The sequence below is a fragment of the Acanthopagrus latus genome, chromosome 15 (assembly GCF_904848185.1).
Source record: "Acanthopagrus latus isolate v.2019 chromosome 15, fAcaLat1.1, whole genome shotgun sequence".
In the NCBI taxonomy this organism is placed as follows: domain Eukaryota; kingdom Metazoa; phylum Chordata; class Actinopteri; order Spariformes; family Sparidae; genus Acanthopagrus; species Acanthopagrus latus.
Genome location: NC_051053.1, coordinates 529336 through 544994, shown reverse-complemented (window position 1 = coordinate 544994; position 15659 = coordinate 529336). Strand labels below are relative to the sequence as shown.

The 15659-nt window shown below is 43.0% G+C and overlaps 1 protein-coding gene and 1 long non-coding RNA gene across 8 annotated transcripts in view; both read left to right on the top strand.

Moving 5' to 3' along the window:
- eno4 (enolase 4) overlaps positions 1–15659 on the top strand; it is a 68449-nt gene that overhangs the window by 52482 nt on the left and 308 nt on the right. For 3 of the 7 annotated variants that reach the window (XM_037122781.1, XM_037122780.1, XM_037122782.1), the window contains 2 exons: positions 13875–13936; positions 15069–15186. The exons of 1 other annotated variant lie outside the window; for it this stretch is intronic. In XM_037122781.1, coding sequence (XP_036978676.1) covers positions 13875–13936; positions 15069–15186 — 180 coding nt within the window. The remainder of the gene's footprint in view (positions 1–13874; positions 13937–15068; positions 15187–15659) is intronic. 3 more of the 7 variants (XR_005079176.1, XR_005079175.1, XM_037122785.1) reach the window with 1 other exon arrangement.
- LOC119033140 lies at positions 7216–10109 on the top strand. Its single transcript, XR_005079178.1, has 4 exons — positions 7216–8042; positions 9052–9175; positions 9337–9483; positions 9737–10109. It is a non-coding gene; the product is annotated as an uncharacterized LOC119033140 (long non-coding RNA).

Genomic DNA, 15659 nt, shown 5'->3' with positions numbered 1-15659 from the left:
TGACAGATAATGTCATATATATATATATATATATATATATATATATATATATATATATATATATATATATATATATATATATATATATATATATATATTCATTTTCAGTCCAGAGTTCTACAATTTGTGTTACGAATCTAGGAATGTTATATACGCTGGATTTGAAACAAGAGAATAACTATTAGGTTAAACTGCAGACGTTGAGCACCAGACAGCCATATGCATATGAGCAGATACTCAGAGACATGCAACTACATCCTGGTCCTACTAAGTGGTTGATGGACTTACCTCCTTCGCTCCGCTCAGATATAAGTTTCTGAGCAGCACTGGAGACCCCAGGTAACTCTTCCCTAAACGTACTTCTTCACTCCACAGATTTCCAACAAATCACTACCTCATGAAAACAACCACAAACCAACAAAACAACTTTCAGTAACACTTTATTTGAAGAGGGTATATATAAGCATTCATAACACCTGCATACACATTACATGACACCTGACATAAACATAGGCCCACATATCTACTCAAATGGTTATTATATCACTTTCAATGGCAAATTGACATATTACTCTATGTAGAGTAACCCTAACCCTAACCCCCATAGTGGTCAGCTGACATACTGTCATACATACAGTATGTGATGAGATTTACCATCCATCCATCCATCCATCATCTTCTGCGTTATCTGGGGCCGGGTCATGGGGGCAGCTGCCTGAGCAGGGACACCCTGACTTCCCTCTCCCCGGACACTTCTTCCAGCTCTACCGAGAGGATCCCTATGCGTTCCCAGGCCAGCTGAGTAACATAGTCACTCCAGCGTGTCCTGGGTCTTCCTCAGGGTCTCTTCCCAGAGGGACATGCCAGGAACACCTCCTGAGGGAGGGGTCCCGGGGGCATCCGAAACAGATGCCCGAGCTACCTCACCTTGCTCCTCTTCATGTGGAGGAGCAGCGGATATACTCTGAGCTCCTCCCGGGTGACAGAGCTCCTCACCCTATCTCTAAGGGAGCGCCCCGCCACCCTGCGGAGGAAATTCATTTCAGCGGCTTGCATCCGGGATCTTATTTTTTCAGTCATGACCCAAAGTTCATGGCCATAGGTGAGGGTAGAAACGTAGATTGACCAGTAAATCGAGAACTTTGCCTTTCGGCTCAGCGCTCTCTACACCATGACAGACCAATACAACAACCGCAATACTGCAGCCGCTGCACCGATCCACCTGTCAATCTCATGTTCCATCCTTCCCTCACTTGTGAACAAGACCCCAAGATACTTCATTTACCTCCATTTGAGGTGGGAGCTCTGCCCGAACCCACAGGGAGCAAGCCCATGAACCCTCAAGCACCCTGCAGAGGGTATAGAGCTGGTCCAGTGTTCCACGGCCAGGACAAAAACCGCATTGTTCCTCCTGAATCCAAGGTTTGACTATTGGCCGAATTCTCCTCTCCAGTACCCTGGAATAGACTTTCCCAGGGGGGCTGAGGAGTGTGATCCCCAGATAGTTGGAACACACCCTCCGGTCCCCCTTTTGAATAGGGGGACCACCACCCCGGTCTGCTTGAGTGATGAATGAGTTGACCTCTGAGCCCCCAGCCTCTGCTTCCTTTATGGAAGGTGTGTCAGTGGGATTGAGGAGATCCTTGAAATATTCCTTCCACTGCCCGGCGATGTCCCCAGTCAAGGTCAACAGCTCCCCACCTCCACTGTAAACAGTGTTGGTGGAGGACTGCTTCCCCCTCCTGAGGCACCGGATGGTTTGCCAGAATTTCTCTGAGGCTGACTGGTAGTCCTTCTCCATGGCCTCTCCAAACTTTTCCCAGACCCGAGTTTTTGCTTTCGCGACCACCTGTGCTGCTGCATTCTTGGCCTGCCGGTACCTGTCAGCTGCCTCAGGAGTCCCCCGAGCCAACCAGGCTCAATAGGACTCCTTCTTCAGCTTGACAGTATCCCTTACTTCCAGGGTCCACCACCAGGTTTGGGGATTGCCACCACGACAGTCACCAGAGACCTTACGGCCACAGCTCCGGACAGCCGTGACAACAATGGAAGTGGCGAACATGGTCCATTCGGACTCAATGTCCCCAGCCTCCCTCGGGATCTGGTCAAAGCTCTCCCAGAGGTGGGAGTTGAAGACCTCCCTTACAGAGGGTTCTGCCAGACATTCCCAGCAGACCCTCACAACGTGTTTGGGTCTGCCAGGTCTGTTTGTTATGGTGTTTGTTATGGACAGACTGTGAACACCATTCCTGTTCAGATCAGGGAGGCCATTCCTCCCAATCACACACCTCCAGGTAACACTGTCACTGTCCATGTGAGTGTTGAAGTCCCCCAGTAGAACGATAGAGTCCCCGGTTGGAGCACTCTCCAGGACCCCTCCCAGGGCCTCCAAGAAGGCCAGGTAGTCTGCACTGCTGTTCGGCCCATAAATTTAGACAACAGTGAGAGACCTATCCCCGACCTGAAGGTGCAGAGAAGCGACCCTCTTGTTCACTGGGGTAAACTCCAACACATTCATGTGGATCACTCAGGTGCTCAAACCCCTCCACTATGATAAGGTGCCAGTTCAAGGAGGAGTTATGAGATTTACCTGTATAAATAAAGATTAAATAAATATGTCAGCATCAAAATGACAAAAGTTTATGACAACTGACATGGTTATTTTTCAAACTCCTTTTTGGGGTTTATACAGGGTTTCTGAAGTTGTATGTTCTTTCTATGATAGTACAATTTTTTTTTTTTAGTGGTGAAAGTAATTGTCTAAAGGTCAATATGTCCATTTAAATGCCTTTTTATTGATGTTACGTCATTTCTACAACGCTATCTGCTGGTAATTTCAGTCACTAGTTTCATTATAAAAAATATGCTTTTGATATGTTAATTAATCTCGGACACCGGCATCCTGGCTACTAGAGGGCCTGCAAGGAAGAACATGATCAGGGTCTCTTCAGTGGTGGCTAGCTGAAAATATGTCCCGCAGCATTAAAGCTTTCTCCCTTTATATGATCACTTGGTAAGTGAGTATGCAATGTCTCAACATCAGTACCTTCAGATTTCTGTAGGATACCAGAAAAAGTCTGATAATGGTAGGACAGTGGTAGGCTTTAGACTAGTTTTTTCTACAGATTAGATTTTTGTTATTGACCACATGTCATGTTACATGCTAATTAGAAGTTAATTAAGGGTGGAATATGGAGTATGTTTATTAATATATGATTTTTTCAAAAATAATACACCCACAGGGCATAGAGGGGTGCAGAATAAAAGTATTGCTCCATATACACGTGTGTGTGTGTGTGTGTGTGTGTGTGTGTGTGTGTGGTTAGTTTATGTTTTTTATGTTTTTTTTTAAGTTTATGAGTGGATATGTAGGCCTATGTTTATGTCAGGTGTCATGTAATGTGTATGCAGGTGAATGCTTATGTATACCCTCTTCAAATGAAGTGTTACTGAAAGTTGTTTTCTTGGAAATATATGGAGTGAAGAGGGAAGAGTTACCTGGGGTCTCCAGTGCTGCTCAGAAGCTTATATCTGAGTGGAGCGAAGGAGGTAAGTTCATCACCCACTCAGTAGGGTCAGGATGTAGTTGCATATGGCTGTATGGTACTCAAGGTCTGCAGTTTGACCCAATCAACATACTGTTGCTTCAAATCCAGTGAATATAACATTATTAGATTCTCAAAACAAAAAATGTAGCACTCTGGACTGAAAATGAACATATATAATACATTAGCTGTCAAGTATTACATTATCAGTTTTGAAAAAAACAAAAAAAACAAAAACAAGACCCACCTTTGATCGAGTTAAGTGCAAATTGTATTACATTTTCAGTAAATGATTATATTATAGGGTGCTACACTTATGTCTTGTCACTTCACCTGCTAAGTTTCCCGTCCTGTTCTGCTCTGCTCCTGTGTCTCCCTGATTCATGGTGTCTTTTTGGTTGTCGTTCCCTTTGTCATTCCTGGTTTGTCCCCTTTCCTTTTCCCCAACTAAACTAAGCACCTCCCACTCACAGTGTGGTTCAGTATGTTGTACTGCATTCTGGTTGCTTTAGGTTCTCTGGTGATTAGCAGCAGCACTAATAAAGGGCATTGTGACTAGTAGTTTCCCCAGTAAACACACAGACCTATTTGGCTTATGCAGTCCCTCCTGACAAGGCAGCTCCTGCTCTTCTTGGGTAATACTCTTTCACTTAAGTGTCTCTTTTGCTGACAGAGTATCTCTGGGCAAGAGAGAGGCTGCACATCCTGTTGACACTGCGCCTGTCTACTTGCCCAGAGACACAGCTGCAAGCCGAAGAGGTCAGTGTATTTCCCAGAAATGTACAACTGGCTGTTTTGCCACCACCAACAATGGACCAGTGTAAAGCCAACATGCAGCTATAAACCATCCTCAGCCTGATGATGTCCATGGCCTGAATCCTTAACACATCAACATGTAAATGTGAGGTGGATTCAGTTTATGGGTGAAATACAAAATAGTTATTAATAAATTAATGTAAAATCAATTTAATATGTAATAAACTCTATGTAAATTATTTTGCCTACTTTGTAAGATGTGCTGAAAATACATGATGTATTAAGTAGTTCAATCAAGCATGGGCTATTTTATTATATTTAATACTGAACACTTCTATTTCTAATGTATATGACCTACCAGGAGCTCCATTAAAAAAAAAAACACACAATTGTAGTGCTCAGTTATTCTGCACAGGTCACTGTTCAGCACTGTACCTGTTCACTAAAACTACTGCTTCCCGGTAATATGAAGTGCCACTCCAGTGTATTTTAGCATTTTAATGATATTTTATATTCCCTTCCTGACACTTGTTGATCAGCAATGTTGATTAAGGACTCAAAGAGTAGGTGTGGTACCTCCAGTCTGAGTACAGTATGCCACTAAGAGCTACTATGATCTAACAAAACTTTTTGGAGAGGAATGAGGATGAGCTGAAATGAAAGTTAACTTTACAGCTACCGTATTTTCATGACCATAAGGCGCACTTAAACGTCTCAAATTTTCTCCAAAATGTGCGGCGCGCCCTATAGTGCAGTGCGCCTAATGTGTTGTATTTTTGTAAGGTGGATTACATGAGAACGTTGAAGGGTGAAGTGTGAAGTGTGGGCGTTATTGTTGTTGTTGTAAGGCGGATGTAACGGAGGACTAGATGAGAACGTTGTGCCGGTAAGTGCGTCATTGTTTTGGCAACCCCGATAATGGCAAAGAGACACGCTTACGAAGCACAGTTTAAACTGAAAGCTGTCAGTTACGCGGTGGAACATGGGAATCGAGCAAGGGAATACAATATCAATGAATCCATGGTTCGCAAGTGGAGGAAGATGGAAAACGAGCTGCGACAGGTCAAGAAGACGCAGCTGAGTTTCCGCGGACACAAGGCGAGATGGCCCGAGTTGGAAGACCGACTCGAGCAATGGATTGCCGGTCAAAGGACAGCTGGAAGAAGCGTCTCTACAGTCACCATACGACTAAGGGCAGTAACGCTAGCGGGAGAAATGAAAATTGAACATTTTCAAGGACGTCCATCTTGGTGCTTTCGCTTCATGAAACGGTGCCATCTTTCCATCCGGGCCAGGATTTCAATAAAGCACAACCAAACTCAGTTTTGCTCCTGCTGCCTTTTTAAATACACACACTAGCATGCATGTTTTACCGGTGTGTTTTACCATGCCCGTGCCCTATGGTCCAGTGCGCCTTATGTATTTGTTAAATACAGAAAAAGCACCTGTAACTGAAACCGCGCCCTATAACCCGGTGCGCCCTATGGTCGTGAAAATACGGTACTTGTAACTTAATCAGTCCCAGGTGGGTATTGCAGTCACCTGCGCTACTTTCTCAAGCATTGCCCTATAGCAACAAAACCAAGACTAGAGGCCTAGTTATGTAGGCTACTATGCTCCTCATCAGGGCCTCTCAGTCTGACACATGTCAGAAACCTTGCAGAGATGCTCTTGAGTCAATGGAGTGCCAGAGAGAGTCTCCTATATTTAACGTTGTCTACAGCATTTTATATTTTTAATAACTAACCAGTTAGTTGCAAATTTAGTGGGTGTCAGGCTGTCAACTAACATGAACCAAAACTAATATTCCCTAATGCTATCACTCACTTTGCTAATGATGTTGATCTCACTACAGCAATCTGTTAGCCATGGTAATGGATTATGTCCAACTACTAACCACACCCTGATTCTCTGTTTGAGATACCACCTCCCCAACCTGTTCCTGCATTCAATTTATCGTGTACAGTTTTAGCACATTTTTCAATAAATGTGGTGTGTGTGGTCTGAGATGTTATCTGAGAGTCAGGTCTGGAGACATTTGTTGTTAACCGACAGTGAAATGCATGTTATTCTTGCTTGTCCTGACTCCAATAAAGCTGTTGAAGCCAGGGTAACTTAAGCTACATATAGCTATAATCAACTGAGGGGGATGCCATCATATATTCAAGAAGACCTTGTTAATGATAGATACTGTACGTTGCCTTTTGGGATCACCAATGTGCATTCCCTCTCCTCTCCATGTTGGCCAGAGCACTGCTGTGCATTCAAGATATAAACTTTTATTTTCAAGTACACTTGTCACAGGAGATTCAAAGTCAGATCTCACTGCTGTCATTCATCAAACAGAGTGAAAAAGCATTTGTAGACAGTGGATCAATTTTAAATATGTTAGGTAGCAGCTTTCCAATCCAAAATCCAATTTAATTTATAAAGCACATTTAAAGGTCCCATATTATACTGTTTTTCATCAAGTTCACACAGCTGTCAGAGGTCCAACAGCTCTGTATTCGATATGCATTGCCCCAAACTCATCCGTGGTCCTGAACTTCAGCTGTCTAAAAGTTGCTCTACAGAGCTCTACTCAGAGCAGTCTGTTTCTGTGCCTGCAGCTTTAAATGCTAATGAGCTCCATCTGTCAACGCCTACTTGGGGAGCCCTGCCTGCTAGATCACTCTCAGGGAGGGGAAACCCCTTGCGTTAGCAGTAGCATGTGCTAATATTTACGGTATTTACAGTTGCTTCGTATGTGTTGTTACATTTACTACCATGAAGCTAATGGCCAACAGCTAGTGAAAGCTATGTTTGTCTCCAACTCAGTCTCCAAACTCTTGGACACTGTTCGCATCGTCTCTGTGTCCAGTCTGCACGTTTCCAGACTTTTTACTGTGACAACCAAGCTCCATCGTAATATCATTAACATTAAACTCACTTCAAACGCCATTGCATAGCGGACCGAAGTGGAGCTAACTGGTTAGCCGATTTCCAGCTGACTTCACCAGACTCATAGGCAACTATGAATACTATTAAACTGTGGCGACACTTTTCAGTGGTTCGGGTGCAGTTGCTGGGTCCGGTATGGTTGGGACTGATCCTTTCAGTCAGTGTTGAGGCAAAGCCAGCTTTGTACTGACCCTCGTTATTTAAAGGGGACATATTATGCAAAACCCACTTTTTCCTTGCTTTACTATGTATAATTGCATATCCGGAGTGCCTCCCGACCCCTTAAGAATGATTTAGGACCTCTACGTCAATGTTTTGTAAATAGGCGGAGTCAGGAAATGTGTCTCTAAAAGAGCCATTTGGATTTCACCCGCACAGTTACGTAACAGTACGGGTGATTTGAATGCTCCAGCCCTCAGGCTGGATATCTCCTCCCATATTACTCCGGCTACCTGAAGGAGAATCCGCCATTTTCTCGCTTCACTTGTATGCGACAGCCTGACCGCTAGCATGTACAACCCGAAAGCCAAGCACTCCTGCTCTGTCGTCGGATGCATGGACACTCATGTTTCCCTACATCGCCTCCCTACCAAAGAGGATATCAGAGCGAAGTGGCTAAATTTTATTTTTCAGGGAAACGTCCCAGCTTCACTGAGCAAAATCGTTGTTGTCTGTGCCAATCACTTCACACCGGACTGTTTCAGCAACCAGGGTCAATATCCGGCTGGACTGGCAACGAGATTGTTCCTAAAAGATGGATCAATACCCACTGTCCGTGTCAACGCCACAGAAGAAGAAACTGTAAGTATTTTTAAAAACAGTGTTGTTTGTGTTACTTTGGCTGTTTAGCACATGAGCTAATGCTAACGGGTGATGTAAATATGAGGCTGAGCTAACGTTACAACAGTGGGCTTACTGGTCTTAGGATTCACGGTAATGTTAATGTTGCCTAACCTTAATTTGTCATATCAGCACTCATGACAGTGAACTGAGAAATTGAATCAGGATATTGAGATTTGATCGCTTCTAACCGGCCAGTGAACCACTAAAATGTTGTCCGCAGAGGACGAGCTAGCTAGCGCTGCTCGGCCGTGAACAGCGCGAGCTAGCCATCGTCATGCTCACGGCCGAGCAGCGCTAGCTAGCTCATCGTCCGCGGACAACTTCTCAGTTACTACAGCTACTGTTCCAACATGAACACGCATGGGAAACCGTCTCCTCCACATGCTCACAGCCGATCAGACGGTGTGAAATTGTCTCAGTTGTTCGCGGACGGAGAGGTAATGTTCCGCTGTGAACACGCAGAGAGGACGGTATGAAATGCTCTGTTATTCACGGCCAGTGAGCTACGTTATGTCAATTAGCATGTTGTGCTAAAGGCTAAAGGACAGTGTGTTAGATGCCCAGGAGCACTTCGGCAGTTGAACGACTTCTTTTGTGTTGATATACACGTAACTACGTGTGTAGTGTCAGCTGCTGGTACGAGAGACCCGATCTGACAGTACCAACACTTTATCTGCAGTCAAGCAATCATTACTTTGCTTTGGAGCCGGAGACAGGGGTTACCTGTCTGCTGTGCTATGATTAATGTTAGTTATATGAAGGCATGGACACAGAAAATGGACACAATATGTATTGCTCACTTACTAAATCTAATGGGAAATGAGGAATTTGCATGGGTTTGCGGATTATGATTTTCCAGAATTTGCCTTATCAAATGGATTGTTTTAATCATCATTTCTGTCTACATAGCTTTGTTTCATGTAACATGAGAAACAGACACATAACATATTCCTTCCTTTGTGTTTAGCCAAGCACATCTGTACAGCAGTCTGTAGTGCATCATGTTGCCTGCCAGACAGACCAAGCAGTGAAATGCACGGTTGGCACACAGCTTTCCATGAGAACTATCCGGCCTCACTTCAGAAGCACAGGTTTGTTGAACAAAAGCATATGATGTAATGTTCGTCACTATGTTACTCTAATATGTAATTTTGTTTTACTCTGTTATGAATATGGATTGGTGGACATAAAACATCACTATCTGTTTAGTTGATTATAGTTTAGTGTGTATATTATGATTTTAACACCCAAGACTCTACCTGGCTGCCCTGCATTACAATGAAAATACTGACTGACCACAGGCAACATCTACAGGTGGAGAGCTTCTGTACAGTCAACTTCCCCAAATCTAAGCATGGAGAATGAACTGCAAAGCCTGTGAAAGCAGAGCCAACATTCCGTATGTTTTACAATCTTTTATTTGAACCCCACAAATAGAAAATAAAGATGGACACACAGGCAATAACACAAAAGGTTGAAAATAAACACAAATAAAATCTGAATTATTTTTTTGATGGTTTTCAAAATAATAAATAAGGAGAACGTATAAATTAGGAGAAATACGAAGAGACACTTGACAACATTGCAGCACAAGGCTTTTTGGTTCTAGTGCATTTTCTTGTAAACATTAGTTTTTGTTTATTGCACTGCAGACTACGTTGATGCACTGTTGGACCTGATCTTCAAGAAGGTTTTCCAGGACCCTGGCCCATATGTGAACGAGGTGCTGAAACTTACAATCCCTGAAGACCTCTCGGCTCAGTATGAAAGACCCAACAACTCTGCATGAATCCTCAGCATCACGCAGGCAGGCAGCACAGCTCTCACTCTTCGCCCCAGAAAGCACCAGCACCAGCTTACAAAGCTGCTGTAGGCTACGTATCTATATTGGCTGGACACAAATCAGTAGAAAGTCAGCACTGAATGTTCACATCCATGGCAACTGGCAAGTTTAACTGTTCCACTTTAGATATTTATTTTGTATGTCTACAATTGTTTCTTGCAATAAAACTTCTCTCCCAACTGTTCTGTGTGTTTTCATTGTTTGATATGTAGTTTTCATGTTACCAAGTAAAAGATAGTAAAGATAAACTATAAGCAATGTAAGACAGAGGAAGCAGTTATGTACTTCATAACACTTTTGCAATAAATTAATAATATTTATTGGACTAAAAAGCTTACTGCACTATTCCCCTCAGACGTAAAGGTCCATAGTCTGCCCGATAAATGTTAAGTGCATTCTGCAGTGAAAACACATTCAGGCAGACAGGCTCTAGGCCAGGATGGTCCAGCATGCATGATGGTTGCTCAGGAAGCTGCTGTAACTTAGTCTTTGTGTAACCTAGAAGTTATGAAAGGTAAGTGAGTGATAATGGATTAAAGAAAAGAGACTGCAAAATAACAACCTTGTTTGCCCAGTGTTCACACTTACCTGTGGTATTTCAATACAGCAGATATTCTCGGGCTCTGTAGGCACTTGTTCACAACTGCCACAGGAACACCTGTTTTTAAGCAGAATTTATATTATTCATTGGAAACTACATAGCCAATCAATCACGTTGCCTTGTTTCTTTTGTAATATTTAAAGTTTATAAACTGTTGGAACCGGTTCAAAAACAATAGTGCTGGTAGAGAGCTGACGGGAGGCAACTGTGGCTTATTGAAAACTACAGTTGTTGGACATTGCTAGCTAATTACAGGTCGTCTCTGCAAATAACAGCAGGTTCTCAATTGACTTACCTGGCCACATAAAGGTAAATAATAATACGGGGTTACGCTTTTCTCTTGTAAACTGCAACTTCAGAGCAGTAAACGCCAGTCGAGGTTTGGCTAAGCTTTGTTATGTAAACACTCGAGGCAGGAGAAGGGGGTTGTGATCTGTAACAGCGCGGGGCAGACAGCTACTAAGCCCGTAAAACTTTCATTTGTCTGTGCAGTAACAAGTAACAAGTAATGTCAAGTTAAAAAAAAAAAAAAAAAAAAAAGTAAACTACTAACCACTGAGAAACATCCACATTCATTCTGGGCTGCTGAACTTCTTCTGGAGCCTCTTGTTGTTCTGGGTCGCAAACCCACCGCAGTTTGTTGTCCGGCGGCCATTTCTTCCGGTAACTCAGCTGTTGCCATGGTCACACAATGCCGCCCTCACGTCTTCCGCAGGCAGGGAGAGGTGGGCGGCGCAAATACATCTTTGGATGGTGCATGTAGTAGCTCATTAGCATTTAAAGGGAGAGGCACTGAAACCGGCCGCCTGGAGCAGAGCTGTGAAACTGGTGTTTCAAGAACCTTGCTGTGCTCAATCCTTAAGCTTGTCATGTCTCCTGTTTGTGTTGTCCTTGTTTCTGGTTTTTGGGTTTTGATTCATGTCCTTTTTTCTATGTCTTGTTGTGTTCTGTGTTTTGTTTTTCCTTGTCTTGTGTCTCATGTTCTGATTTTTCCATGCCCTCATGTGTCCTTTAAGTTCTCCTGTGTTCTCCCCTCTGGCTCCCTCTGTCTTGTTCCCTCCTGGTCTGTTCCTCTGTGCTCCTCCCCCTCATTATCACACCTGGCTTCCTTCCTCCTCTCTCCTCACCTGTTCCTCGTCATGTCATTAGTGTCTGTGTATTTAGTCTCTGTGTTCCCCTCACTCCTTGTCCGGTCATTGTTTGCTGTTTTCTGTTTGCACCTGTCCATGCTCCTGTCCAGTTTGGTATGTTTGAGTTGAACTTTGATTTTTGATTTGTACTTTGTCTAGCTGTTTTCTTTTGCTACTTTGTCTTGTTCTTGGTTGTTACTTTGCGGTTTGCCCTGTTTCGTCTGCTTTTGTTTTTGTAATCAGCTTTTTAATAAAGCCCGCCTTTTGTTTGTTCCCTTTATCCTCGCCTCCCCTGTGTAACTGCGTTTGGGTCCACCTCCCCTTTCTATAGTAATATAGGCACTTATGTTGATTTTTACAACCAACAGCAGAACTATTTGCGTGTCTAGCTTTGAGCGACGACATTGTGAAACACTGCTGTCTCACTGCTGGACACACCGAACTTCACCTCAGGGATGAACGCCCCCCTCTCAGATATCTCATATCGCCACGCAGAGGAGATCAGCTTATGATAATGACTCCTTTCATTACGTAACGAAAGGAGCAGATTCTGAACAGCCTGTAGGAGCGCCATGTTATCAGTGGGTGGGCTGCAGAGACCATGCAGGAATTGCTTCTTTTCCTCATTCTGGGAGTTGGCAGGCTCAGGGAGGACCAGCTTATATATGTAGAGACCAGAGAAAACATTTTTTTTTTTATGATATGGGACCTTTAGAACAGTTGGCCAAAGGGTTGAACAGTCAGAAATCCTAAAAAACACAAAGGCCCTAAGAACAAGAAAGATGACCATCATGCTGAATCAAATGCCAAGGAATAAAAATGTGGTTGAGACAGGAATTAAATACAGGCAGTGTAGAGGCCAGCCAAACATGTAGAGGCAACTTGTTCCAGAGTTTGGGTTAGTTCCCCTGTGCTTCAACCTTGACCTGGGGACAACCAAAAGCAACTGGCCAGAGGTCTGACTGACCTTGATGGAACAAGTGGTTGTAAAAGGTCAGAGAGACAGGTTGGAGCTAGCCCATTCAATGATTTGACACTTGAAATTAATCTGACAGTGCACAGGGAGCCAGTGAAGTGAAGCCAGTAATGGGGAAATGTGCTCTGGCTTTCGTTTTGCTGTTAAAAGACAAGCTGCAACATTCTGGTCCAACTGCAAGTGTGAAGCTTGGCTAGAACCAACATCAAGGGCATTACAGTAGTCAAGTCGGTGGCGATAAAATCATGAAAAACCCTTTCAGAATCACTAAATGATAAAAAGGACTTGATCTTAGATAAAAGCCACAGCTGGAAAAAGCTTGTTTTATCTCTGAGTTTCTCTGTTTGTCATATGTAAAGACACACCCAGGGTTTTTTTTGTCAAACAAGTAGGACCTGAACCACTCCAAAACCACACCAATTTCACTGAACTTCCTTTCTCCAATTCGATCTATTCGCCGCATCTCAATCTATCATACAAGGCTCATCCAACTCTTTATGAATGTCTATATCACGTGCTCCTATGTCAACTCCTTTTCACGCTTGGTGTCACAACCTTAGGGCAGTGAAGGTCAGTGTCCAGGAAGCTCCTCTCTCTTGTCACCTCTCAGTGACTTTATACAATGTAGATGAATTTAATCTACTTTATTGCAGATTATACATGTGACCTGCTTAGTGTATAGTATTTAGGCTGCTCATTTAAAAACATAAAATCTTGATCAATGAAGGTCTCGGTGATTCTTCTTCACGTAGGGTGGTGCCCTAGTGCCCCCTATTGATAAGCCACCACTGACTATATGGAAGCCCTGAGATATCCATTTTCTACATCTGATAAAAATTGTCTTTTGTGTTTGTGATTCAAGGGTGTCACTTTGCCCTCTGTGCTTAGATTATGAAAAATAATTGCTTACTAAAGATCCTGCATATTTAAAGAACATTATGTCACAAACATTAAAACTGCATAAGCAGCATTTGAGATGAGTTTTAGAATTATTTTGATTTTCTTTTCCACCATAAACATCTGAAAGACCAAATTAAACAACGCTGGGCTAACTGTGTGAGGAAGTTCTCAAAGAGTCTGAGCAGCAGCAACAGGGTTGACTTCATTTTCTGATCGAACACTGTATCCATAGATTATTAGTATCAAAAGCCAACCTCTTTTTCATCTATGAAATATTGTTTCTTTGGTGAATTGCGATCCGTGCTAATTATGTGTCTCTCTCTATGTGTTGACCTGCCAGCTTCAGTGTTACTGGGAACAACATGCAGAGAGCCCTGCAGTGATTATTCTTTGTCAGATATTGTAAGTGTTATTCCCGTGCTGTCATTTAGCATTTCCAGCTTCATGTCATTTTTCTGATCAGTGAACAGCTGTACACTTCCTTATCACATTCTGTTTGAACATCAGTAGCAGCCATCTGCATTAATGATGTGTGCTCTGACTCTCAAACTACAAGGACTGACAAGTGCTAAGAACTAAGAGTGTCTGTTTAGAGGACCATTAAATCTTAAAACAGTTTAATGTGAGAACATGTTAACAGTAAATACATGTACTGATGTATGTTGACTACGTCACCATCAGCCACACATGTTTTGTTCTAACGGAATAAGGTCCTGATTATTGCAGTCCGGGGAGAGTGCTCCCCCTAGAGGCCTGGAGCACCTCTGTTGTGTTGAATGGATAGGCAGCATTTCTATGTTGCATTTGATTTTGGGGTTTGTGTGTTTCTAACCTTTTTCTGTAATTGCAAATTTTTGCTATTTTCTGTGTTTTGGGCCGTTGCAGCGCTTTTCTGTATTTGGTTGTGTTGTGTGAATGTCAGTTGTTTCCTAAATGCTGCAATTGTGATATAACATTGATGAGGATGTTTTCTCAATATGCTCCCGTTTTGTCTGCTGTATGTCTGTAGACACAGTTCCAAACCCCTCTTCCACTGTTATTCTTGAAGCAGTAACATAAAAATGTCATGGTCCTAACTCCCCAGTGTGAATATGCTTTTCTTTGTCTTCAATGAGAGTAAACTGAATATCTACTAATTGATTAAAGAAATATGAATACGCCAAACTAGTCTCTGCCAATGAAAGTCATTTGATGCATCTGTTTTCACCAGCAAAGTTAACTCTCAAATATCTACGATACCACTGATTCAAATGTGTGAAAAACTATGTGTTCATGTAATCTTAAGATTAAGCTGCCTTCATCTGCACACATATACTTATCCCCTCCTCTTGTAGGTCAGCATTATCAACTGTGATTGACTTATTCCTCCTACCTGCCTTCAGTTTCATCATGACTAAATACAGAACAAACTCATCAGTGTTACCTAAAGACAGTGTCTTTGTTTCCGTTTCCCTCCCCTTGGTGGCATCACACCCCTTCTTCCTGAGCACCACTTTCTGTCTCACAGTGTGCTGCTCTTCTTCCCCTCCCTCAGGCTGTGGGTCTAGGCCTGGACTATGTCAAACTGGGAGGTCTGAGCAGTGCTGAGAGGATAACTAAATATAACCGTCTGAGTTCTATAGAGGAAGAACTGGCCCAACAGGGAATCCTGGGTAGGTTTTTGTGTACTCCTCCCTTGTCTTTTTTTTTTTTAGCCAGACAGAGAAAAAGGAGGCCAGACAAAGCCAATAAGAGAGGGGTAGTAATGCCTGGGCTTGAGAACACATCTCGCCCTGTATCTCTGTGCTGAATTTGAAAGGAAAATGTGTGTGAGGAGTCATACAAATGTGTATTTGTGTATTTGAGTGGAAGAATGAAAACCCCTCCTTTGGATCTGTTAATTAGCCACCTAATTACACACAGTGACAAATACTTCCCCATTCATAGTTTCCTAAAGCAGGCAGTGACAGTGCAGGAGTGATGAGAGATAAGGGTGTGTGTCCGTGTGTAATCAATAACAGTTTAGTTGATGTGTTTATTGTTATTTGTGTGTATTGATAGTGATGCTGAAGCCAAGAGGGGACAGAGCTGGAGTGAAAGGCTCAGTGTGCTTCAGCGGCAACAGAAGAAATCATTTCAGCATGGC